Source organism: Coregonus lavaretus, assembly GCF_964263955.1.
Source record: "Coregonus lavaretus genome assembly, contig: SUPER_35_unloc_2, whole genome shotgun sequence".
Classification (NCBI taxonomy): domain Eukaryota; kingdom Metazoa; phylum Chordata; class Actinopteri; order Salmoniformes; family Salmonidae; genus Coregonus; species Coregonus lavaretus.
The window spans coordinates 4,601,463-4,628,566 of NW_028167180.1; the positions used below are offsets into that span (position 1 = coordinate 4,601,463).

A 27,104-nucleotide genomic window follows, 5' to 3' on the forward strand; every position below is an offset into this window, starting at 1 on the left:
ATAGGATAAAGGAATCCTATCCCCCCCCCCCCAATTGTAAAGTGGTTATCCCACTGGCTATAGGGTGAACGCACCAATTTGTGAGTCGCTCTGGCTAAGAGCGTCTGCTAAATGACGTTAATGTGCCCTTGAGCAAGGCACTTAACCCTAATTGCTCCTGTAAGTCGCTCTGGATAAGAGCGTCTGCTAAATGACTAAAATGTATGTAAATGTAAATGTAAAGAGGGAAGGTTTTAGCGTGACGTCACATATGACAGACAGGAAGTGGGTACGGGGATTGAACAGTAGAGGGAGCCAGTCAACTCTTGGGCTATATAAAGGGGGGAGCAACGACGGAGTGTTAGAATACAGCAAGATTCATTTGGGTCTGGTTCTCCGGACATTGTGTCTGTACTTACGCTGGAACCTCGTGGTTTGAATAAAGGCCTTTGAACACGATACAGCCTAAGCAGACTCCTTGATTGACGGTAACACCTACGAATAACCTACACTACAATATCATAGTAACCAGGAGTGGTATGGTGTTGATATCATAGTAACCAGGAGTGGTATGGTGTTGATATCGTGTCTATCTAAAGAACAAAAGGAGTGTGCATTGTGGCTCGATAAATTATTCACACATGAGGTGAACAGCTTTGATTTTCGGAGCAGGGCACTGGTCAAATGTTCTATTTCTGGCGTCCCGTTGGACATTGATAATCAATATCTTAGGCTAAAAAATCCAGGAGTAGTTAATGCACGTCGCTTGGCCCGTATGGAGAATGGGAAAAATGAGCAAAGTTTATCTGTATTATTGATGTTTGACGAGTATTTACCAACCTATGTAAAGTAGTGATGTATAAGATACGCCGTAAGAGCGTTTGTGCAATACAATACTAGAAGTGTAAAAATTATGGCCATGTGTCAAGTGTTTACAGATGGAAGGAATATGTTATTGACGAGTCTGAATATCAAATGTTGCAACTGTGGTGGGGATCATATTTCCGAATTCCCTGAGTGCCCTGTTAGGGTGAAAGAGGTTGAGCTATCAAGCAAATATCCTATGTGGAGGCGGTGAAGAACGTTGAAGGGGAAAGAGGCCACAGTTCTGAAGAAGATATGGCGGTGGATGCACCACAACCAGTTGCACATGTTATACATCAACCAAGTGATCTGGATACACTTATTGTGAAGAAGGTGTATATTGTAGTATTTATAGCCACAGTTATTAATTGTACTGCACAAGTGTCCAAGAAGCTGGACAGCATTATATCTGCAGCCGATACATTTTTGGGCCTCCAAGACTTAACAGCAGAAGCACTGCAAGGATCCTTATTATCCACATGTACAGTAGGTGGCGGAATGCAGATACAATTGTTGCGAATGCCATTATACCAAAGAAGAAGAGGAAAGTCAATTCGACAACTCTTTTATGTGGCTTCACCCGAGGCTTCTCGACAGCAGGAGAAATGGTAGGTTCATATTTGTATTTTTTTAAAAGGTCAGATGTAAGATTCTTTAGGAGTCAATTCTTATTTATCCCAACAAAACGTGAACATAATAAGTCCCGGTTTTTAACTTCTCTTTCTAATAAATGGCAGGTAAAAATATCAAAAACCCAACTAGACCCACTATGGCGGAGTGCGCACAAGGAAGTCTACGAAAGGTGTTCTCTTTTACACAGCGATCTGACGCTACGATGTAATCTATTAAGCCGATATATTTATCCTAAAATAATGCATGCTGATATTGAAAGAAACAATAGGCAATCGTGCGTATACAGTGTATTTCTTTCAAACTTTGATAGGTAGTCATGTCGATGAGTGCTCTGTAGGCCTAATTGACTTGCAGTACATTTTTACAGTGGTTGTGTCCGAATACTTGCGTTTAATTTTAGGTATGCGAAAATAGTCCGTTTTCTATATTATGTGAAATTTCGAAAATAATGAAACATTTCGAAAATTGAGTGCTTTAACTACTAGGATTTTATACTCATTTCGGCTTTGGTAGAATTCGCTCCACACTTAAGGAAGATACTCGTCTTTACAGATTCCGTTGTTTGACAGATGGTTATTAGCTGAGGGGATGCAGTGTACTTAGTGCATTCATTTTTACAAAACAGTAGTTTCTAAATAGTATGTATTACGATTAGTACACTATGTAGTGGGCAATACAGATTTCAGACATGGCCTATGACTTCCCGTCGCAGCTGCACCCAGTCAAACCGGACAACATGGACGCGTAAAAACGCGACCACTTTCGGTTTAAGTTGGAACCATAGAGCCAGATAGAGGACTCACCCTTGTATCTGTTCTATTTAGCATCTCTGACAGCTTGGGCAGAGCCGATGAGGCTATCTCCATTTTAAAGGAGTACATTTTCTTCTTCAGCCAGTGATGTTGGAAGTCCCACCCAGTTGACTACATTAATATGATGGCATCCCTCAATGGCGCTGCCCATTCTAACGTGGCCTTTTGGCCACTAGAGGCCTCTATCATTCTCTATGATTGGGGCGTTTGGGCTAGAAGGGATACCATTTGTCAGAAATGACCAGGTTTGACTTTTCGTAGCAGGTTGGTTAGGATAAATTATGCAGCAAGTTAGGATAATTAAGGTTAAGGTTAGGAAACGGGTTAGGGTTAACTTAAATGCAAAAGGAAATCATATTTTGACGTGAATTAGACATAAACTGTATCAGGTTAGGTCGAATTGGTGTCCAGCCTAGGCCTGGATCATTTCTACAATGCGGTGCGTTTTCTGTCTCCAGGAAATATAAATTCTTATTTAGTTTAACATGTGGATTCCAAAAGGCTTTAAATATAAGGTCTGCCGTCCTTAAAAACACAAAAATATGGATCTTGAAAGGGAAGTGTATGTATTTTGAACACTTTTCTTCAGTGGATGTTGGTGTTTTTGCCATGTCCCCGGGTGTTATTCATCAATTTCCACAAGAAATATAAGACATAAAATATTTAATCTTTCTTCATTATTTTATAGTCCAAGTTAAATTCTCTCATCAATAATGTTTTTTTATTAATTATTATTGTATTTAAGATGTTATGTGTGACCCTGATATCACTTTCCACCCTGTTAGTTTGTAAATCTCCATTTAAGAAAACCACCCTTTCCTACAATGACCCCACATTCAGGAATTATCATAATTTCTTTGGTGGGAAAACAATGTTCTAAAGCTACATGAAAATTAACCACATTTCAAAATGTTAAAATATGTTTGATAGAGAAGTTAAAATCATGTTGAAGGGTCCAACATTATGCTAGCTCAAACTTGATCACTCACAAAACTATGGCTAATTTAGCCAACAGATGTCCACCCAGTTAGTTTCCACCCTGTTAGGATTATGCACCTACTAACAAGTTGGAAAAGGCACCGTCAGTGTTTTATCCGAACATGTCTTTTTTTTTTTTATGCAATGAAACGTGCAATTGTGCTTGTTTCTTTCACCGTGGCAAAACATTCAGGAGAACTTCAGTGCCCGTATAAGTCGGAACGCTGTGGAGGAATATGTATGAAAATGAAAAAGTATGCACTCACTAACTGTAAGTCGCTCTGGATAAGAGCGTCTGCTAAATGACTAAAATGTAAATGTAAAATGATTATACAGGTATCTGCCTAAATAAAGTATCTTAACAGGGAGTTGGGCCCCCACCAGCTGCCAGAACAGCTTCAATGTACCTTGACATAGATTCTACAATGGTCTGGAACTCTATTGGAGTTCTTCCACAATAAATTCTATAATTTGGTGTTTTGTTGATTGTAGACCTCCCGAGTGGCGCAGTGGTCTAAGGCACTGCATCGCAGTGCTAGCTGTGCCACTAGAGATCCTGGTTCGAATCCAGGCTCTGTCGTAGCCGGGCCGCGACCGGGAGATCCATGGGGCGGCGCACAATTGGCCCAGCGTCGTCCAGGGTAGGGGAGGGAATGGCCGGCAGGGATGTAGCTCAGTTGGTAGAGCATGGCATTTGCAACACCAGGGTTGTGGGATCGATTCCCACAGGGGGCCAGTATGAAAAATAAAAAAATAATGTATGCACTCACTAACTGTAAGTCGCTCTGGATAAGAGCGTTTGCTATATAAGTGTTCCACCCTGGCGACAGACACGCATCCTTTAAAGCCCCTGTGCTCCGTTGAGACCCCTCTTTCAAAGTCACTGAGATCTTGTCTAGCCATGGTAACCAAAATAATGGGCACCTGGGCATTTTTATACATGGCCCTAAGCATGATGGGATGTTTTAATCACTTAATTAACTCAGGAACCACTCCTGTGTGGAAGCACCTGCTTTCAATATACTTTGTTCCATCATTTACTCAAGTGTTTCCTTTATGTTGGCAGTTACCTGTATGTCAAAAGCAGTTGATGTATTTTGATTTTAAAATATCTGTTGTACATTTACCAAAGAAACAAGTTCTGTGTTTTTAAAGAAATGACTGATTCATATTTTGTTCTCACACTTTAAGAGTTGTGTTGGCGACCATCACACAATGCTGGCCTCAGATGATGGTAGGTATATTTGGAAACACGTAATAAACTGACCCAAGCTATATTATTTAATTTAAATCTCAGTTTAAGAGGATATTTAGTAAGATATCAATTGTTGTCCCTTAACTGCTGGGATGAATAATACACATTTGTTAATGTCATTTTACTGTCAATAAAGTTTGTTTCTCTCTCATTATTCCTTCACCAGTGCTGCCCCCTCCTGGTGACATCCAGGTCCTGTTGCTGACATTAGATTCTGTGTCTCTGAGCTGGAGTTCTCCTCAGGGGCTGACAGGACCACAGACATTCAGAGTGACCTGGGGGTGTGACGGGGAAACAAGCTCAACAAGAGTGAAAGGTGGGCATCATCTTGAAATAAGCAGTCTCCAACCTGGTAAAAAGTACCAGTTCAACGTGGCTACAGAGGGAGAAGATGGAAGCCAAAGCAGATGTGTCTCAGCATCCCTATCCACAGGTACAGTAGGCTAACTTGTGTTTTTATTCACACTACATCATTCATTCATTCCTAGAGACGTTGTTGGACTCTCTGTCAAAAACAGCACATCCTCTATTCTAAACAAATCTTGATTTTTGTTCCAGTGGTCCTACCCAGAGATTTAAAGATAGACCATTTGGAAGAGACCTCCTTCACTCTCCACTGGTCCAAGGCTGAAGGGATGGGGAAAGTCCCACAGCACTTCTTCATATCCAACTGTATCCCAGGAACAGACCCCCTCACAGCCATTACTGACGACTGCCACAAAACCTTCTCAAACCTGCAGCCTGGCACAGAGTACACTGTTAGTGTTGCAACTGTGTTGAACAATGGGGAACAGAGTGAACCTGTCTCTACAACAATCTGCACTAGTAAGAGATCTTCCCCCAATTACAGCTCATTGTCTCTTTACCACTAACTACAACGATGTTGTTACATTACAAATACACGTTTTTGTTTTGTTGTTAGTGTTCTGTTATGTTTTTTTATTTGTTTCGTTTTTTCCCCATATCAAAAGCCCTGGATTTTTTTACTTTTCCACCTGTAAGGCTATAAATATTTTATTAAATTTTTTGAAAATGAGGTGAGCTAAAATTTAAGGTAGAACTAGGGCTTGCATGTACAGTAACAAACAGTTACATGACCTTTCAACATCTTCATATCAGAACCATGGACAGTGTCGTGACTTGACTTCAACATTAATCTGAGGACTGTTATTTATCTAATCAACTATGATTAATTGTTACCCGATTAAATTAATAATGTAACAATTAACTCATAGGGATCTGGGGCACCACGAGAGCGGTTCTTTAAAGAGTCACCATCTCCCAAATTAAACTCTAAAAGGTCTTTACCTATCACATCTATAAACAGTCAACGTATTAATCATAACCTCGTATCATATCATTATCCTGAACAGTCATAACCTCCTTTCATCTGCAAAAACCCGAGCCTTACTTATGATTCAGTACTACAGAAATTAGTTTATTTATTTAGTAGCTAATTAAATTGGAACACAGGATAAACACACCCACTATACCGGTTATTGACTGGAAACTTAATGTGATGAAAACAGGTCCCTAGTGGAATGACAACAACATTGATGCTTGTTAAAGAAGAGAGGGAGAGAATCCCTTAACATTGCCACATTCGGAAACTACTCTCTTCTACTGTAACCACATACTTTGCACATGAACCGCCGCCCTCTTTGAAATGCCTGGTTCGCCATGTATCTCTCTCGGTGGACAGGGCCGCCTTGGAAAGGTAGTTGGGCCTTTTCGCGGCACGCTTGTAAGTCTCTGATTATCCAAAAGGGTTCCAACAAGTCTTGTTTTACTCCTCTGTAGTTGTCTGGTATCCGGTCCTGAACAGAACTACAGAATTGATTTTCCTTCCATACGCTCTTGAAGTTGCTTCTTTGAAGATAGGCTAGCCAGCCATATTGATGGTTCCCCAGTGGGGTGATGAGAGTAGCGTAATACGGTGGTTTGAGCAGGTTAGCAGATGGTCCTACTTAAATTCGCTTTCGAAGAGACCTTAATTAGGACAGCTAATCAGCCGTACCAGTGACTGTCCGGGAGGTGAGTATATTTTCTTCACATCGTGTTGAGATTCCAAGTTCCAACCATTTGAAACATGTAGTGGCTGCTTCACGTTTTTCTGGTCTAGTATGTTCATTTATTTCCCCCCCATTTATACACTCTGAAAGGGGCGGTTCCGTCAGGCTGACACGCTCTCTGACCTCACTTCGGGAAGGTGACTAGTAACTGTGCAAAGTTATGAAAAACTATTATCTCTCAGAGCTTCTGAAATCACATCCCTCTTAACAGTATAAAAAAAAATGTATGCACTCACTTAACTGTAAGTCGCTCTAGATAAGAGCGTCTGCTAAATGACTAAATAAATAAACACATACTTTCATGTTTCATATTACATGCACAACGCATATGATGGACACTTCGTACATGTAGTGGGTATACTTTCCAAGTTACAGTATTTCCTTTTATAAAATGTTTAATGACAACACAAAATAACAAACATAATGACTTTAGTGTCCAATAGATCGCATCTGACCATTCCCCACATTCTACATTCAAAATATTGTTCCAGTATTCGCTTTTGAAAGTGTTAGTTTCAGCTGGAAAAGGTCTGTTGAAACAGACATTCCTTTGGTGGATGTTGAGAGGGAGAGCATGAATGTTCTCCTTTGATTTACAACAGGGCGTGAGCTGTTAACCCCTCCTAGTTCTTTCCTCCCCCCTCTACTGGTGATTGGTCTGATTGAAGTTATTCATTTCAAACCTGATCTGACCTATTTGGATTCTCATGGACAGTCATTTCAACAGTCACATCATATTTAGCTTACGTTAATTGGACAAAATCATTTTTTTGGTATCTTTTAGTTGTCACTGTATTCGACTAAGCAGAGGTGATTTGATGATGTTGAAGTTGAAATGGTGCTGGAATAGTGGAGGCAGCTCCTGTTTTCTTTGCGACTTGCGGTAACTCTCTGTGGTTCTAAATCAATCGTTGTTTAGTGGTCCTAAAATGTTAAACATTAACTTGCTTGACCATGCTGTAGGTCATGTTACTGTACATGCAATATGCTTTGTGGACTTCACTGGACAGAGGTTGCTCAGCTACGTATTATACTCAACAAAAATATAAATGCAACAATTTAAACAATTTTACTGAGTTAAAGTTCTTACAAGAAAATCTGTAAATTGAAATAAATTCATTAGGCCCTAATCTATGGATTAGGCCCACCCACTGGGGAGCCAGGCCCAGCCAATCAGAATGAGTTTTTCCCCACAAAGGGCTTAATTACAGACCGGGTGGCTGGTCTCAGACGATCCCGCAGGTGAAGAAGCCGGATGTGGAGGTCCTGGGCTGGCGTGGTTGTGAGGCCAGTTGGAAGTACTGCCAAATTCTCTGAAACAATGTTGGAGACGGCTTATGGTAGAAATATGAACATTCAATTCTCAGGCAACATCTCTGGTGGACAGTCCTGCAGTCAGCATGCCAATTGCACAATCCCTCAATACTTGAGACATCTGTGGCATTGTGTTGTGACAAAACTGCACATTTTATAGTGCCCTTTTATTGTTCCCAGCACCTGTGTAATGATCATGCTGTTTAATCAGCTTCTTGACATGCCACACCTGTCAGGTGGATGGATTATCTTGGCAAAGGAGAAATGCTCACTAACAGGGATGTAAACAAATTTGAGAGAAATAAGCTGTTTGTGTGTATGGAACATTTCTGGGATCTTTTATTTCAGCTCCTGAAACATGGGACCAACACTTTACATTTTGCGTTCATATTTTTGTTTAGTATAGTAAAGACAAGATTAAATTGAGACTAGTTTGATGGGTAAAAATGTGATTACTTGATGAGAGAACAGTGTGTGCAGCCTGAAGCTTTTTTTGCTTGCACTCTGTCCCTATAATCCCATCATGCAGCCCATATGTTTTAGTTTGTAAGACAGTCTAAGGTTTCTGTAATTCACAACTAAAGTTTCCAAATAACTTTAAATCTAGCATATAGGATCTGTTTCAAATGATCACTTTTACGCTCAGCATAGCCACTTCATATGCGCATGGGCTCTGGATTGGGAGAAATATCCTTTCTATTTTATTCACATAAATTCAATTATATTCTTCTAACTATAAAATAATTGCATGGGACTTGAGCATATCTTGTCTGCTAAATGAACTAGTCTACAGTCTATGGCATGGTGCATAGCCAGATAATATACAGTAGGCCAACTCTTCTGTTCTTCCGAAATACATTTTCTTCATATCATGTTTCTTTAGTCCTGCCTAAAATAAATCATTGATTTATTGTGATGGTGCATATTAAATCATTTAGACTTCTTAAAATTGTTGATGTTTCAAAGGCACGCATCATAGCCCAGGTGTTTATTTGCATGAATCACTGGACACAACAGGCGATTTTTAGAGACAGGCTTCTATTTGAGCCAGGCTTCTATTTCCTTAATGCACACAGCTTTTGCTAATTTGCATAGTCAATTTTTGAATTCCACAGGGATGCTGGCCCATGTTGACTCCAATGCTTCCCACAGTTGTGTCAAGTTGGCTGGATGTCCATTGGGTGGTAGACCATTCTTGATACACACGTGAAACTGTTGAGTGTGAAAAAACCAGCACCGTCGCAGTTCTTGACCCAAATTTATGCTCCTGGCACATACCATACTCCGTTCAAAGGCACTTAAATATTTTGTCTTGCCCATTCACCCTCTGAATGGCACATGTATAAAATCCATGTCTCAATTGTCTCAAGGCTTAAAAATCCTTTAACCTGTCTCCTCCCCTTCATCTACACTGATTGAAGAGGATTTAACAAGTGACATCAATAAGGGAGCATAGCTTTCATCTGGATTCACCTGGTCAGTCTTTCATGGAAAGTGCAGATATCCTTAATGTTTTGTAAACTCAGTGTATATCTGGAGTTAAACTGTAGCCCTGACAATAATGTATTTATTTTCCCTTAGTACGTCCTGCTCCAGAGCAGCTGAATGTTGACTCAGTGGACACCACATCAGCTGCTGTTAGCTGGAGCCAGCCACCAGGATTGGACCAAACCCAACATCATTACCAGATCTCCTACCACTGTCCAGGGACAGAACCACACATCACTACCACATCTTCACACAGCATCACTCTCTCTGACCTGCAACCTGCTACTGAATACTCTGTCACTGTCTGCACTGAGTTGGAAAATGGAAAGCAAAGTCAACTGGTGTTAACAACCCTCACCACAGGTAAGTACCCTATTTAAGTATTATTTCTGGTTATCAAAATGACTATGTGAATTCCTCAGATCTCGAAATGCAGTTTGGTAGTGAAATCAATAAACGTTGTTTATACAGTGCATTCTGAAAGTATACAGACCCCTTAACTTTTTCCACATTTTGTTACATTACAGCCTTAATAAAAAATGTATAAAATATATTTTGTTTAATCAATCTACACACAGTACCCCATAATGACAAAACACAAACTGGTTATTAGAATTTGTTGCAAATATATTACAAATAAAAAAGTATTCAGACCCTTTGCTATGAGACTTGAACTTGAGCTCAGGTGCATCCTGTTTCCATTGATCCTCCTTGATATGTTTCCACAACTTGATTGGAGTTCACCTGTGGTAAATTCAATTGATTGGACATGATTTGGAAAGGCACACACCTGTCTATATAAAAGGTCCCACAGTTGACAGTGCATGTCAGAGCAAAAACCAAGCCATTTGGTGGAAGGAATTGACCGTAGAGCTCCGAAACAGGATTGTGTCGAGGCACAGATCTAGGGAAGGGTACCAAAACATGTCTGCTGCATTGAAGGTCCCCAAGAACACAGTGGCTTTCATCATTCTTAAATGGAAGAAGTTTGGAACCGCAAAGACGCTTCCTAGCGCTGGCCACCTGGCCAAAACTGAGCAATCAGGGGAGAAGGGCCTTAGTCAGGTTGTTGACCGAGAACCTGATGGTCACTCTGAAAGCGCTCCAGAGTTCCTCTGTAGAGATTGGAGAACCTTCCAGAAAGACCACCATCTCTGCAGCACTCCACCAATCAGGCATTTATGGTAGGGTGGCCAGACGGAAGCCACTCCTCAGTAAAAGGCACATGAAAGCAAGATTCTCTTGTCTGATGAAACCAAGATTTAACTATTTGGCCTGAATGCGAATCATCACGTCTGGAGGAAACCTGGCACCATCCGTACGGTGAAGCATGGTGGTGGCAGCATCATGCTGTGGGGATGGTTTTCAGCGGCAGGGACTGGGAGACTAGTCAGGATCGAGGGAGAGATTAACGGAACAAAGTACAGAAAGATCCTTGATGAAAACCTGCTCCAGAGCGCTCAGGACCTCAGACTGGGGAGTGGCTTCGGGAAAAGTCTCTGAATGTCCTTGAGTGTCCCAGCCAGAGCCCGGACTTGAACCCTATCAAACATCTCTGGAGAGACCTTAAAATAGCTGTGTAGTGACGCTCCCCATCCAACCTGATAGAGCTTGAGAGGATCTAAAAAGAATGGGAGAAACTCTCCAAATACAGGTGTGCCAAGCTTGTAGCGTCATACCCAAGAAGACTCGAGGCTGTAATCGCTGCCAAAGGTGCTTCAACAAAGTACTCAGTAAAGGGGATGAATACTTATGTAAATGTGATATTTCCGTTTATTTTATTTTATACATTTGCTAAAATTTGTAAAAACCTGGTTTTGCTTTGTCATTATGGGATATTGTGTGTAGATTGACAAGGGGGAAAAACAATTTAATTCATTTTAGAATAAGGCTGTAACGTAACAGAATGTGGAAAAAGTCAAGGGGTCTGAATACTTCAAATGCACTAATATCTGAGTTCATGCTTTCTTCCATTCCTGTGAGTCATTAAGTCAAGGAGTTGATCTGCCTCTGCTTGCTTTAACTTTACCAGTAGTACAGTGTTAAACACTTGTTATTGTGGAGATGATTTACAGTGCCTTGCAACAGTATTCATCCCCCTTGGCGTTTTTCCTATTTTGTTGCATTACAACCTATAATTTAAATTGATTTGGATTTCATGTAATGGACATGCACAAAATAGTCCAAATTGGTGAAGTGAAATGAAAAAAATAGTTTTAAAAAAATTATAGAAAATAAATAACGGAAAAGTGGTATGTGCATATGTATTCACTCCTTTTGCTATGAAGTCCCTAAATAAGATCTGGTGCAACCAAATACCTTCAGAAATCACATAATTAGTTAGATTGCACACAGGTGGACTTTATTTAAGTGTCACATGATCTGTCACATGATCTCAGTATATATACACCTGTTCTGAAAGGTCCCAGAGTCTGCAGCACCACCAAGCAAGCGGCACCATGAAGACCAAGGAGCTCTCCAAACAGGTCAGGGACAAAGTTGTGGAGAAGTACAAATCGGGGTTGGGTTATAAAAAAATATCGGAAACTTTGAACATCCCACAGAGCACCATTTAAATCCATTATAAAAAAATGGAAAGAATATGGCACCACAACAAACCTGCCAATAGAGGGCCGCCCACCAAAACTCACGGACCAGACAAGGAGGGAATTAATCAGAGAGGCAACAGAGACCAACGATAACCCTGATGGAGCTGCAAAGCTCCACACCGGAGATTGGACTATCTGTCCATAGGACCACTTTAAGCCGTACACTCCACAGAGCTGGGCTTTACGGAAGAGTGGCCAGAAAAAAGCCATTGCTTAAAGAAAAAAATAAGCAAACACATTTGGTGTTTGCCAAAAGACATGTGGGAGACTCCCCAAACATATGGAAGAAGGTACTCTGGTCAGATGAGACTAAAATTGAGCTTTTTGGCCATCAAGGAAAACGCTATGTCTGCCGCAAACCTAATACCTCTCATCACCCAGAGAACAGCATCCCCACAGTGAAGCATGGTGGTGGCAGCATGCTGTGGGGATGTTTTTCATCGGCAGGGACTGGGAAACTGGTCAGAATTGAAGGAATGATTGATGGCGCTAAATACAGGGAATTTCTTGAGGGAAACCTGTTTCAATCTTCCAGGGATTTAAGACTGGGACGGAGGTTCACCTTCCAACAGGACATTGGCCCAGCGTCGTCCAGGGTAGGGGAGGGAATGGCCGGCAGGGATATAGCTCAGTTGGTAGAGCATGGCGTTTGCAACGCCAGGGTTTTGGGTTCGATTACCACAGGGGGCCAGTATGAAAAATTAAAAAAGAATGTATGCACTCACTAATTGTAAGTCGCTCTGGATAAGAGCGTCTGCTAAATGACTAAAATGTAAATGTAAATTTAACCCTAAGCATACTGCTAAAGCAACACTCGAGTGGTTTAAGGGGAAACATTTAAATGTCTTGGAATGGCCTAGTCAAAGCCCAGACCTCAATATACATTTTATATATAGTATACATTTACATTTACAATTACGTCATTTAGCAGATGCTCTTATCCAGAGCGACTTACAAATTGGTGCATTCACCCTATAGCCAGTGGGGGGGGGGTTAGAAGGATTACTTTATCCTATCCCAGGTATTCCTTAAAGAGGTGGGGTTTCAAATGTCTCCGGAAGGTGGTGAGTGACTCCGCTGTCCTGGCGTCGTGAGGGAGCTTGTTCCACCATTGGGGTGCCAGAGCAGCGAACAGTTTTGACTGGGCTGAGCGGGAACTATGCTTCCACAGAGGAAGGGGAGCCAGCAGGCCAGAGGTGGATGAACGCAATGCCCTCGTTTGGGTGTAGGGACTGATCAGAGCCTGAAGGTACGGAGGTGCCGTTCCCCTCACAGCTCCATAGGCAAGCACCATGGACTTGTAACAGATGCGAGCTTCAACTGGAAGCCAGTGGAGTGTGCGGAGGAGCGGGGTGACGTGAGAGAACTTGGGAAGGTTGAACACCAGACGGGCTGCGGCATTCTGGATGAGTTGTAGGGGTTTAATGGCACAGGCAGGGAGCCCAGCCAACAGCGAGTTGCAGTAATCCAGACGGGAGATGACAAGTGCCTGGATTAGGACCTGTGCCGCTTCCTGTGTAAGGCAGGGTCGTACTCTCCGAATGTTGTAGAGCATGAACCTGCAGGATCGGGTCACCGCCTTGATGTTAGCGGAGAACGACAGGGTGTTGTCCAGGGTCACGCCAAGGCTCTTCGCACTCTGGGAGGAGGACACAACGGAGTTGTCAACCGTGATGGCGAGATCATGGAACGGGGCAGTCCTTCCCCGGGAGGAAGAGCAGCTCCGTCTTGCCAAGGTTCAGCTTGAGGTGGTGATCCGTCATCCAAACTGATATGTCTGCCAGACATGCAGAGATGCGATTTGCCACCTGGTTATCAGAAGGGGGAGTCACTGAATAGTATAAAGTAATCCTTAAAGACTTAAAGATTGCTTTACACCAGCGGAACCCATCCAACATGAAGGAGCTGGAGCAGTTTTGCCTTGAAGAATGGGCAAAAATCCCAGTTGATACATTTACATCATTTAGCAGATGCTCTTATCCAGAGCGACTTACAAATTGGTGCATTCAATTTATGATAGCCAGTGGGACAACCTCTTTTTTTTTATTGGGGGGTGGGGGAGGGGGGGGGGGTTAGAAGGATTACTTTATACTATTCCATGTATTCCTTAAAGAGGTAGGGTTTCAAGTGCCTCCAGAAGGTGGTCAGTGACTCCGCTGTCCTGGCGTCGTGGGGGAGCTTGTTCCACCATTGGGGTGCCAGAGCAGCAAATTGCTTTGACTGGGATGAGCGGGAACTGTGCTTCCGCAGAGGTAGGGGAGCTAACAGGCCAGAGGTGGATGAACGTAGTGCCCTCGTTTGGGTGTAGGGTCTGATCAGAGCCTGAAGGGAAGGAGGTGCCATTCCCCTCACAGCTCCGTAGGCAAGCACCATGGTCTTGTAGTAGATGCGAGCCTCAACTGGAAGCCAGTGGAGTGTGCGGAGGAGTGGGGTGACATGAGAGAACTTGGGAAGGTCGAACACCAGACGGGCTGCGGCGTTCTGGATAAGTTGTAGGGGTTTAATGGCACAGGCAGGGAGCCCAGCCAACAGCGAGTTGCAGTAATCCAGACGGGAGATGACAAGTGCCCGGATTAGGACCTGTGCCGCTTTCTGTGTAAGGTAGGGTCGTACTTTGCGAATGTTGTAGAGCATGCACCTGCAGGATCGGGTCACCGCTTTGATGTTAGCGGAGAACGACAGGGTGTTGTCCAGGGTCACGCCAAGGCTCTTCGCACTCTGGGAGGAGGACACAACGGAGTTGTCAACCGTGATGGCGAGATCATGGAACGGGGCAGTCCTTCCCCGGGAGGAAGAGCAGCTCCGTCTTGCCAAGGTTCAGCTTGAGGTGGTGATCCGTCATCCAAACTGATATGTCTGCCAGACATGCAGAGATGCGATTTGCCACCTGGTTATCAGAAGGGGGAGTCACTGAATAGTATAAAGTAATCCTTAAAGACTTAAAGATTGCTTTACACCAGCGGAACCCATCCAACATGAAGGAGCTGGAGCAGTTTTGCCTTGAAGAATGGGCAAAAATCCCAGTTGATACATTTACATCATTTAGCAGATGCTCTTATCCAGAGCGACTTACAAATTGGTGCATTCAATTTATGATAGCCAGTGGGACAACCTCTTTTTTTTTATTGGGGGGTGGGGGAGGGGGGGGGGGGTTAGAAGGATTACTTTATACTATTCCATGTATTCCTTAAAGAGGTAGGGTTTCAAGTGCCTCCAGAAGGTGGTCAGTGACTCCGCTGTCCTGGCGTCGTGGGGGAGCTTGTTCCACCATTGGGGTGCCAGAGCAGCAAATTGCTTTGACTGGGATGAGCGGGAACTGTGCTTCCGCAGAGGTAGGGGAGCTAACAGGCCAGAGGTGGATGAACGTAGTGCCCTCGTTTGGGTGTAGGGTCTGATCAGAGCCTGAAGGGAAGGAGGTGCCATTCCCCTCACAGCTCCGTAGGCAAGCACCATGGTCTTGTAGTAGATGCGAGCCTCAACTGGAAGCCAGTGGAGTGTGCGGAGGAGTGGGGTGACATGAGAGAACTTGGGAAGGTCGAACACCAGACGGGCTGCGGCGTTCTGGATAAGTTGTAGGGGTTTAATGGCACAGGCAGGGAGCCCAGCCAACAGCGAGTTGCAGTAATCCAGACGGGAGATGACAAGTGCCCGGATTAGGACCTGTGCCGCTTTCTGTGTAAGGTAGGGTCGTACTTTGCGAATGTTGTAGAGCATGCACCTGCAGGATCGGGTCACCGCTTTGATGTTAGCGGAGAACGACAGGGTGTTGTCCAGGGTCCAAGCTTATAGAGACATACCCCAAGAGACTTGCAGCTGTAATTGCTCTACAAGGTGGCTCTACAAAGTATTGACTTTGGGGGGTGAATAGTTATGCAAGTTTTATTTCTTGTTTGTTTCACAATAAAACATATTTTGCGTCTTCAGTGGTAGGCATGTTTTGTAAATCAAATGATACAAACCCCCAAAAAATCTAATTTAATTTTTGGTTGTAAGGCAACAAAAGAGGAAAAATGCCAAGGGGGGGGTGAATACTTCCGCAAGCCACTATATAATCACACCATTCTTTTAATTCATGTAATTTAATGAATATAGCAGAAACTCTTCATTTCTGTTACATTACAAATCTAACCTATGTTGTGTGACTTCTGCCTTAGCTTATTTCTTCCCATATCAAAATGAATTGCAAGCTGACCTTGATTTTTCAAGTACTATTTTACTTTTCCTTCTGTAGTTTCTAGAAATTAACAACGGCCCTGACAATTTATTTTCCCTCAGTACCTCCTGCTCCGGACCAGTTAACTGTTGACACCACATCAGGTACTGTTAGCTGGAGCCAGCCACCAGGATTGGACCAAACCCAACATCATTACCAGATCTCCTACCACTGTCCAGGGACAAAACCCAACTACACTACCACATCTTCACACAGCATCACTCTCTCTGACCTGCAATGTGGGACTCAGTATTCTGTCACTGTCTGCGCTGTGCTGGAAAATGGAAAGCAAAGTAAACCTGTGTCAACAACCCTGACCACAGGTAAGGAAGTACCCTACTAAAGTATTATATCTAGTGTCAAAGATGATTAAACTTTAACTAGTTATCAAAATAACTATGATCTAATCATAATGGATGTGTCAGCATTGGATGTAAAGGTACAGGATCTTCCCTGATGAGAAATATATCATGGTGAATTCCCTGGATCTCATGATGCAGTTTGGTGCTGAAATCATTAATGCTTCCCATTAGTGTGAGTCAATATATCAAGTAGTTGATCTGCCTCTGCTTGGTTTACCTTTATCAGTACTAGTGTAAAACACTTCTTATTGTGGAGAGTATTTATAATCACAGCATTCTTTATATTGAAAGAAATTGGTGTGGCGGTGACAATGTAGCAGCACCGTTGCTAAATGAATACAGCAGAAACCTCTAATTTATGTTACTTTACAAATCTAACCAATGTTGTGTGACTTCTATTGTTTTTTAAACGTATTTCTTTCCATATCAAAAGGAATTGTAAACCGGCCATTTCTACTTTTCCTCCTGTAATATATTTCTGGAGTTAAACTGTATCATTAACAATAATGTGTTTCCACTAGTTATCCCTGCTCCAGACCAGCTGACTGTTGACTCAGTGGACACCACATCAGCTGCTGTTAGCTGGAGCCAGCCACCAGGATTAGACCAAACCCAACATCATTACCAAATCTCCTACCACTGTCCAGGGACAGAACCACACATCACTACCACATCTTTACCCAGCATCACTCTCTCTGACCTGCAATGTGCCACTCAGTACTCTGTCACTGTCTGCACTGTGCTGGAAAATGGAAAGCAAAGTAAACCTATGTTAACAACCCTCACCACAGGTAAGGAAGTACCCTACTAAAGTATTATGTCTGGTGTCAAACTTTGACTAGTTATCAAAAAGACTAATGTAAATTAACAAATCATAATGGATGTGTCAGTTTTACGTTCCCAAAAGACAAACACAATGTCATCGCTCACAGAAAAGGGAACTAACAAAGATAATCACGTCGGCAACCAAACCAAAAACAGAAAGGGTTTCAAAAGGGGTTCTGAAAGGCACCATGGGGGTGCCCACTGAGAGATGGCAAAGCCACTAGTAAGGGATTCTGAAAGACACCCACCATGGATGCCCACTAAGGTTTACCTCCAAAAAGACAAACTAAAAGACAAAACCACACCAACTCAGGACCTGGAGTGAAAAGAATATGGAGCTAAATAAACAGGAGTTTCTGGCTAAATGCCATGGCCGCCCTAACATGAGGTGTAGCTCTCCCAACATCTCTCCAATTGATGCACTGGGCCAGCAGCTCTTAAAGGGCCAGCTGCTCTTAAAGGGCCAGCAGCTCTTAAAGGCCATACACAAAAATGTATGCACGCATGACTGTAAGTCGCTTTGGATAAAAGCGTCTGCTAAATGGCATATTGTTATTATTATTATTATTATTATTAAAGGGCCAGCAGCTCTTAAAGGGCCAGCATAGCTGTAACACATCCTGACTAACGAGGTGACTCCAATCAGAGCGCCCAACCTAGTCAACCTCGAAATGGATCGAAAAACCGTAACAGAACCGAAACCCGTAACAGTCACCATGGGATGTAATGGTACAGTATCTTCCCTGATGAGAAATATATGATGGTGAATTCCCCAGATGTTGTAATGCAGTTTGGTGCTGAAATCATTAAACGTTGTTTATAGTACAGTAACTGAATTCATGCTTTCTTCCATTCCTGTGAGTCATTAAGTCAAGGAGTTGATCTGCCTCTGGTTGCTTTAACTTTATCAGTAGTACAGTGTTAAACACTTGTTATTGTGGAGAGGATTTATAATCACATTATTTTAATTTCTATTTATATATTATTTGGAGTGGCAGCAACAATTTAGCAGCACAGCACCGTCGCTAAATGAATACAGCAGAAACCCTTTATTTTTGTTACTTTACGAATTCAACTTTTGTTGTGACTTCTGTTTTTTAGCTTATTTCTTCCCAAACCTAAAATAATTGCAAGGCTGCCTTTTCTACTTTGATTACTATTTTACTTTTCGTCCTGCAATTTACTTTTCGTCCTGCAACTGTAACACTGACAATAATGTGTTTTCACTTAGTACTTCCTGCTCCAGACCAGCTGACTGTTGACTCAGTGGACACCACATCAGCTGCTGTTAGCTGGAGCCAGCCACCAGGATTGGACCAAACCCAACATCATTACCAGATCTCCTACCGCTGTCCAGGGACAGAACCACACATCACTACCACATCTTCACACAGCATCACTCTCTCTGACCTGCAATGTGGTACTCAGTACTCTGTCACTGTCTGCACTGTGCTGGAAAATGGAAAGAGAAGTAAACTAGTGTTAACAACCCTCACCACAGGTAAGGAAGTACCCAACTAAAGTATTATATCTAGTGTCAAAGTTGATTAAACTTTAACTAGTTATCAAAATGACTGAACTAATCATAATGGATTTGTCAGCATGGGATGTAAAGGTACAGTATATTTTCTACTTTGACTAATATTCTACTTTTCCTCCTGTTAAATGATAGAAATCCTCATCATTTGAGCGTAATTATTTCTCTATAGCCTTTACTTTCTCACTCTGAACGCAAATGGATGTGACTTCTTGACAACGATCACAATGGCTCCAATGCACAGCACCCCTGGAGCAATTAGGATTAAATGCCTTGCTCAAGGGCACAGCAACATATTTTTCACCTTGTCCGCTCCGGCATTCGAACCAGCAACCTTTCGGTTACAGGCCCAACACTGTAACTTCAAGGCTACCTGCCTCTACCTTACCCCTACCTACAGTGACCTCCGTTAATATTGAGGCTACCTGCCTCTACCTTACCCCTACCTACAGTGTCCTCCGTTAATATTGAGGCTACCTGCCTCTACCTTACCCCTACCTACAGTGTCCTCCGTTAATATTGAGGCTACCTGCCTCTACCTTACCCCTACCTACAGCGCCCTCCGTTAATATTGAGACTACCTGCCTCTACCTTACCCCTACCTACAGTGTCCTCCGTTAATATTGAGGCTACCTGCCTCTACCTTACCCCTACCTACAGCGCCCTCCGTTAATATTGAGACTACCTGCCTCTACCTTACCCCTACCTAGTGTCCTCGACAGTGCAGCATTTCTTCTTATGGCTCTATACTCCAAAAGCTTGGATTTGAAATCATGACTGAGGTTAAAGTGCAGACCGTCAGCTTTAATTTGATGGTATTTTCATCCATATCGGGTGAACCATTTAGAAATAACATAATGTGTAATATAGTAGTTAAAAGTTTACTATTCTCAGAATATCAGGCGCGGGCTGATAAATCTACGTTTTCACATTGCATTTTCTTTTAGGGGGCAGGAGAATTAACGAGGATACTTTGAGGTCTTTAATTAGAATTTTTACATTGCAAACATTAACAATTATTTTTCATGCCACGAAAGGTAGCGGATCCGGCCAAATAGGTTCTGTAATGCATCAGTCTAAAACTGAGAGGTGCCGGATCCTGTTCCCACAGGATCCAGCTCAAATAAAGCACTGATGATACAAGTAAAACACATTAACACATTACCAAAGGTCTTACTTTAATAATTTGTTATTCAGTACATGTTCAGTGGTGGAAGAGACCCTCCAGAGTTGCTGCAGTGTGTGTTCTACTGGCTGTGATCATAGGCCTGTTGGTTTCCTGTAAGTGTTTTTTTTTTTTTTTTACTAAAACATTTGTAGTCAATGTTGTGACAGTTACACATTTTGATTGACTTTTCCCTTTTACAGATGCCACTGTAGAGCGAGACCAGCTACAGAATAGTCTAAATACCAGGACCACAGAGAGAGACCAGCTACAGAATAGTCTGAACACTAGAACTATGGAGCGTGACCAGCTACAGAAGGAGATAGAAAGGCTGAACTGGAATATCAAAGGTAAGGACAGCCCTGTTTTAAATACAGAGAAATAAACACATACAGTTGAAGTCGGAAGTTTACATACACCTTAGACAAATACATTTAAACTCAGTTTTTCACGATTCCTGACATTTAATCCTAGTAAAAATTCCCTGTCTTAGGTCAGTTAGGATCACCATTTTATTTTAAGAAATAATAATAGTAGAGTGATTTATTTAAGCTTTTATTTCTTTCATCACATTCCCAGTGGGTCAGAAGTTTACATACACTCAATTAGTATTTGGTAGCATTGCCTTTAAATTGTATAACTTGGGTCAAACGTTTCGGGTAGCCTTCCACAAGCTTCCCACAATAAGTTGGCTGAATTTTTGCCCATTCCTCCTGACAGAGCTGGTGTAACTGAGTCAGGTTTGTAGGCCTCCTTGCTCGCACACGCTTTTTCAGTTCTGCCCACATATTTTCTATAGGATTGAGGTCAGGGTTTTGTGATGGCCACTCCAATACCTTGACTTTGTTGTCCTTAAGCCATTTTGCCACAACTTTGGAAGTATACTTGGGGTTATTGTCCATTTGGAAGACACATTTGCGACCAAGCTTTAACTTCCTGACTGATGTCTTGAGATGCTGCTATATCCACATAATGTTCCTTCCTCATGATGCCATCTATTTTGTGATGTGCATCAGTCCCTCCTGCAGCAAAGCATCGCCACAGCATGATGCTGCCACTCCTGTGCTTCACGGTTAGGATGGTGTTCTTCGACTTGCAAGCGACCCCCTTTTTCCTGCAAACATAACGATGGTCATTATGGCCAAACAGTTCTATTTTTGTTTCATCAGACCAGAGGACATTTCTCCAAAAAGTACGATCTTTGTCCCCATGTGCAGTTGCAAACCGTTGTCTGGCTTTTTTATGGCGGTTTTCGAGCAGTGGCTTCTTCCTTGCTGAGCGGCCTTTCAGGTTATGTCGATATAGGACTCGTTTTACTGTGGATATAGATACTTTTGTACCTGTTTCCTCTAGCATCTTCACAAGGTCCTTTGCTGTTGTTCTGGGATTGATTTGCACTTTTCGCATCAAAGTACGTTAATCTCTAGGAGACAGAACGCGTCTCCTTCCTGAGCGGTATGACGGCTGCGTGGTCCCATGGTATTTATACTTGCGTACTATTGTTTGTACAGATGAACATGGTACCTTCAGGCGTTTGGAAATTGCTCCCAAGGATGAACCAGACTTGTGGAGGTCTACAAAAAAATGTCTGAGGTCTTGGCTGATTTCTTTTGATTTTCCCATGATGTCAAGCAAAGAGGCACTGAGTTTGAAGGTAGGCCTTGAAATACATCCACAGGTACACCTCCAATTGACTCAAATGATGTCAATTAGCCTATCAGAAGCTTCTAAATCCATGACATCATTTTCTGGAATTTTCCAAGCTGTTTAAAGGCACAGTCAACTTAGTGTATGTAAACTTCTGACCCACTGGAATTGTGATACTGTGAATTGTAAGTTAAATAATCTGTCTATAAACAATTGTTGAAAAAATTACTTGTATCATGCTCAAAGTAGATGTCCTAACCGACTTGCCAAAACTATAGTTAGTTAACAAGAAATTTGTGGAGTGGTTGAAGAACGAGTTTTAATGACTCCAACCTAAGTGTATGTAAACTTCCGACTTCAACTGTACATTTCCTTCGGAAAGTATTCAGACCCCTTTTTCCACATGTTGTTACGTTACAGCCTTATTCTAAAACGGATTAAATAAAGAAAAAATCCTCAGCAATCTACACACAATACCCCTTGACAAAGCGAAAACAGGTTTTCATAAATGTTTTGCCAATTTATTAAAAATTAAAAAACAGATAGCATATTTACATAAGAATTCAGCCCCTTTGCTATGAGACTCGAAATGTATCCTTGAAATGTTTCCACAACTTGGTTGGAGTCCACCTGTGGTAAATTATACTCATTGGACATGATTTGGAAAGGCACACACCTGTCTATATAAGGTCCCACAGTTGACAGTACATGTCAGATCAAAAACCAAGCCATGAGGTCGAAGAAATTGTCTGCAGAGCTCCGAGACAGGATTGTGTCGATGCACAGATCTGGGGAAGGGTATCAAAAAATGTCTGCAGCATTGAATGTCCCCAAGAACACAGTGGCCTCCATCATTCTTTAATAGAAGATGTTTGGAACCACCAAGACTCTTCCTAAATCTGTCCACCCGGCCAAACTGAGCAATCGGGAGAGAAGGGCCTTGGTCAGGGAAGTGACCAAGAACCTGATGGTCACTCTGACAGAGCTCTATAGTTCCTCTGTGGAGATGGGAGAACCGTCCAGAAGGACAACCATCTGTGAGGCACTCCACCAATCAGGCCTTTATAGTAGACGGAAGCCATTCCTCAGTAAAAGGCACATGAAGACAAGATTGCCTGGTCTGATGAAACCAAGATTGAGCTCTTTGGCCTGAATGCCAAGTGTCACATCTGGAGGAAACCTGGCACCATCCCTACGGTGAAGCATGGTGGTGGCAGCATCATGCTGTGGGGTTGTTTTTCAGCGGCATGGACTGGGAGACTAGTCAGGATCAAGGCAAAGATAAACGGAGTAAAGTGCTTATATCCTTGATGAAAACCTGCCAAGACAATGCAGGAGTGGCTTCGGGACAAGTCTCTGAATGTCCTTGAGTGGCCCAGCCAGAGCCCGGACTTGAACCCGATCTGGAGAGACCTGAAAATAGATGTGCAGCGACGCTCCCCATCCAACTTGACAGAGCTTGAGAGGATCTGCAGAGAAGAATGGGAGAAACTACCCAAATACAGGTGTGCCAAGCTTGTAGCATCATACCCAAGAAGACTCAAGGCTGTAATCGCTGTCAAAGGTGCTTCAACAAAATACTGAGTAAAGGGTGTGAATACTTATGTAAATGTGATATTTCTGTTTTTTATTTTAAATAAATTAGCAAAAATGTCAACAACAAAAAAATCTTCCCTTTTGTCATTTATGGGGTATTGTGTGTAGATTGATGAGGTAAAAAAAACAATTTAACACATTTTAGAATAAGGCTGTAACGTAACAAAATGTGGAGAAAGTGCGAAGGTATATGCACAACTACACAGACACAAGACATACAGTGCTGCTTGAAAGTATGTGAACCCCTTGTGCAATTACAGATTTTTCAGTTTTTACTATGAAATCTTCATTTAATCAGAACCAGTCTTTTTTTATCTGACATAACAGGTTTATATTTCCCAATAACATATGTTGGTGTAGAGGACATCATGCCTGTAGTAGAAAAACACAATTTAAAAGGAATTAGTGCAGGTGCAAAAATAAGTGAACCCCAAGTTGCATTGATTAAATCAAGTAGGTAAGTAGAATCAGGTGGGTAAATAATTAGCAACCAAATGAACCAATCAAAGGAGAGATCATTAGGAAAGCGTTTGGGCGGGTTTCTGATAAATAGAAACCTGGTCAGTTTGGTGTTACTCATCCAGGTGAATGCAAAGCACTCCATGCCGAGAGGAAAGGAGATCTCAGAGGACATCAGGACGAGGGTAGTGAGAGCACATTAGTCTGGGGAAGGCTATAAAATCATCTCAAAAAGATTTGAGCTCCATCAGTCCACTGAGGCAAATCATTTACAAATGGAGAGCATTTAACATGACAGCAACTCGGCCTAGGAGTGGATGGACTTATCCCCAAGGTCCACAAGAACAATCATAAATCAGGTAAAAGCCAACCCAAACATCTTAGAGATTTGCATACCTCCCTTGCTGCTTCTCAGATAACTGTGCATGCTTCAACAATAAGATTACTGAATCGAAATGCCATTCATGGGAGGGTTGCTAGGAAGAAGCCTCTGCTGTCAACAAAGAACCAAACTGCCCATCTTAACTTTGCCATGGACCACTTGGACAAACCTGAAGGTTTCTGGAAGTCCATTCTCTGGACCGACAAGTCCAGAATTGACATTTTTGGTCACAATCAACACCCCGCGATGTTTGGTGAAAAACCAACACCTCCTACCACTAAAATAACCTTAACCCAACGGTCAAGCATGGTGGTGGGAATGTCATGATATGGGGCTGCTTTTCCTCCTCTGGACCTGGACGACTCCACATCATTAAGGGAACCATGAATTCTGAGGTATACCAGGAGATTCTTGAACAGAAGGTCAGGCCATCAGTCAAGGATCTAAAGCTGGGCCGAAAATGGATCTTCCAACAAGACAACGACCCAAAGCATAAAAGCAAATCTACCAAACAATGGCTCAAGAGAAAGAAGATTTGTGATTTGGATTGGCCAAGTCAAAGTCCTGACCTAAATGACTAAAATGTAAAATGTAAATCCAATCGAGATGCTGAGTAAGGAGGAGTGCGCAAAAATCCCTCAAATGAGATGTCAGAGACTAATTACTGGCTATAGGAGACATTTAGTCCAAGTTATCGCTGCTAAAGGAGGTGCCACAAGCTATTGACTGAAGGGGTTCACATATTTTTTGCACACAACAAATCTGAGTTTCTGTTACAGTGAGGGAAAAAAGTATTTGATCCCCTGCTGATTTTGTGTGTTTGCCCATTGACAAAGACATGATCAGTCTATAATTTTAATGGTAGGTTTATTTGAACAGTGAGAGACAGAATAACAACAACAAAATCCAGAAAAACGCATGTCAAAAATGTTATAAATTGATTTGCATTTTAATGAGGGAAATAAGTATTTGACCCCTCTGCAAAACATGACTTAGTACTTGGTGGCAAAACCCTTGTTGGCAATCACAGAGGTCAGACGCTTCTTGTAGTAGGCCACCAGGTTTGCACACATCTCAGGAGGGATTTTGTCCCACTCCTCTTTGCAGATCTTCTCCAAGTAATTAAGGTTTCGAGGCTGACGTTTGGCAACTCGAACCTTCAGCTCCCTCCACAGATATTCTATGGGATTAAGGTCTGGAGACTGGCTAGGCCACTCCAGGACCTTAATGTGCTTCTTCTTGAGCCACTCCTTTGTTGCCTTGGCCGTGTGTTTTGGGTCATTGTCATGCTGGAATATCCATTCACGACCCATTTTCAATGCCCTGGCTGAGGGAAGGAGGTTCTCACCCAAGATTTGACGGTACATGGCCCAGTCCATCGTCCCTTTGATGCGGTGAAGTTGTCCTGTCCCCTTAGCAGAAAAACACCCCCAAAGCATAATGTTTCCACCTCCATGTTTGACGGTGGAGATGGTGTTCTTGGGGTCATAGGCAGCATTCCTCCTCCTCCAAACACGGCGAGTTGAGTTGATGCCAAAGAGCTCCATTTTGGTCTCATCTGACCACAACACTTTCACCCAGTTCTCCTCTGAATCATTCAGATGTTCATTGGCAAACTTCAGACGGGCCTGTATATGTGCTTTCTTGAGCAGGGGGACCTTGCAGGCGCTGCAGGATTTCAGTCCTTCACGGCGTAGTGTGTTACCAATTGTTTTCTTGGTGACTATGGTCCCGCTACAGAAACAGGAGCAGGAGCCTAGATCCTATGAGCTGTTCCGGACTCTCTCAAGCCAAGGCTCGTGCAAAGCTACTCACTTATTGAATGTGTGATTAAATAGTAGTTGCAAAAGTTACATTTAATGTGAAAATGTCACACATACACTGAAGAAAAAAATATATAAACGCAACATGTAAAGTGTTGGTCCCATGTTTCATGAGCTGAAATAAAAGATCCCAGAAATGTTCTGTATGTACAAATTTGTTTACATCACTGTTAGTGAGTATTTCTCTTTTGCCAAGATAATCCATCCACCTGACAGGTGTGGCATATCAAGATGCTGATTAAACAGCATGATAATTACACAGGTGCACCTTGTGTTGGGGACAATAAAAGGCCACTCTATAATGTGCAGTTTTGTCCACTACACAATGCCATAAATGTCACTTTACATTTACGTCATTTAGCAGACGCTCTTATCCAGAGCGACTTACAAATTGGTGCATTCACCTTATAGCCAGTGGGATAACCACTTTACAATATATATATTTTAAAAAACATTTTGGGGGGTGGTGTAAGGGGGGTTAGAAGGATTACTTCATCCTATCCCATGTATTCCTTAAAGAGGTGGGGTTTCAAGTGTCTCCGGAAGGTGGTGAGTGACTCCGCTGTCCTGGCGTCGTGAGGGAGCTTGTTCCACCATTGGGGTGCCAGAGCAGCGAACAGTTTTGACTGGGCTGAGCGGGAACTGTGCTTCCGCAGAGGTAGGGGGGCCAGCAGGCCAGAGGTGGATGAACACAATGCCCTCGTTTGGATGTAGGGACTGATCAGAGCCTGAAGGTACGGAGGTGCCGTTCCCCTCACAGCTCCGTAGGCAAGCACCATGGTCTTGTAGCAGATGCGAGCTTCAACTGGAAGCCAGTGGAGTGTGTGGAGGAGCGGGGTAACGTGAGAGAACTTGGGAAGGTTGAACACCAGACGGGCTGCGGCATTCTGGATGAGTTGTAGGGGTGTAATGGCACAGGCAGGGAGCCCAGCCAACAGCGAGTTGCAGTAATCCAGACGGGAGATGACAAGTGCCTGGATTAGGACCTGTGCCGCTTCCTGTGTAAGGCAGGGTCGTACTCTCCGAATGTTGTAGAGCATGAACCTACAGGGTGTTGTCCAGGGTCACGCAAAGGCTCTTTGCACTCTTTG

The 27,104-nt window shown here is 42.7% G+C and overlaps 1 protein-coding gene across 1 annotated transcript in view; it reads left to right on the forward strand.

Annotated features, from left to right (window-relative positions):
- The first annotated feature begins 1,381 nt into the window (after nucleotides 1–1,381).
- LOC311110116 (receptor-type tyrosine-protein phosphatase H-like) overlaps nucleotides 1,382–27,104 on the forward strand; it is a 31,652-nt gene continuing 5,929 nt past the window's right edge. The window contains exons 1-10 of the mRNA XM_084188685.1: nucleotides 1,382–1,451; nucleotides 4,458–4,500; nucleotides 4,688–4,954; nucleotides 5,080–5,346; nucleotides 9,489–9,758; nucleotides 16,280–16,540; nucleotides 17,101–17,370; nucleotides 18,636–18,905; nucleotides 20,139–20,222; nucleotides 20,310–20,456. Of these exons, the coding sequence (XP_084044811.1) occupies nucleotides 1,449–1,451; nucleotides 4,458–4,500; nucleotides 4,688–4,954; nucleotides 5,080–5,346; nucleotides 9,489–9,758; nucleotides 16,280–16,540; nucleotides 17,101–17,370; nucleotides 18,636–18,905; nucleotides 20,139–20,222; nucleotides 20,310–20,456 (1,882 nt within the window). The 5' untranslated portion in view covers nucleotides 1,382–1,448. The remainder of the gene's footprint in view (nucleotides 1,452–4,457; nucleotides 4,501–4,687; nucleotides 4,955–5,079; nucleotides 5,347–9,488; nucleotides 9,759–16,279; nucleotides 16,541–17,100; nucleotides 17,371–18,635; nucleotides 18,906–20,138; nucleotides 20,223–20,309; nucleotides 20,457–27,104) is intronic.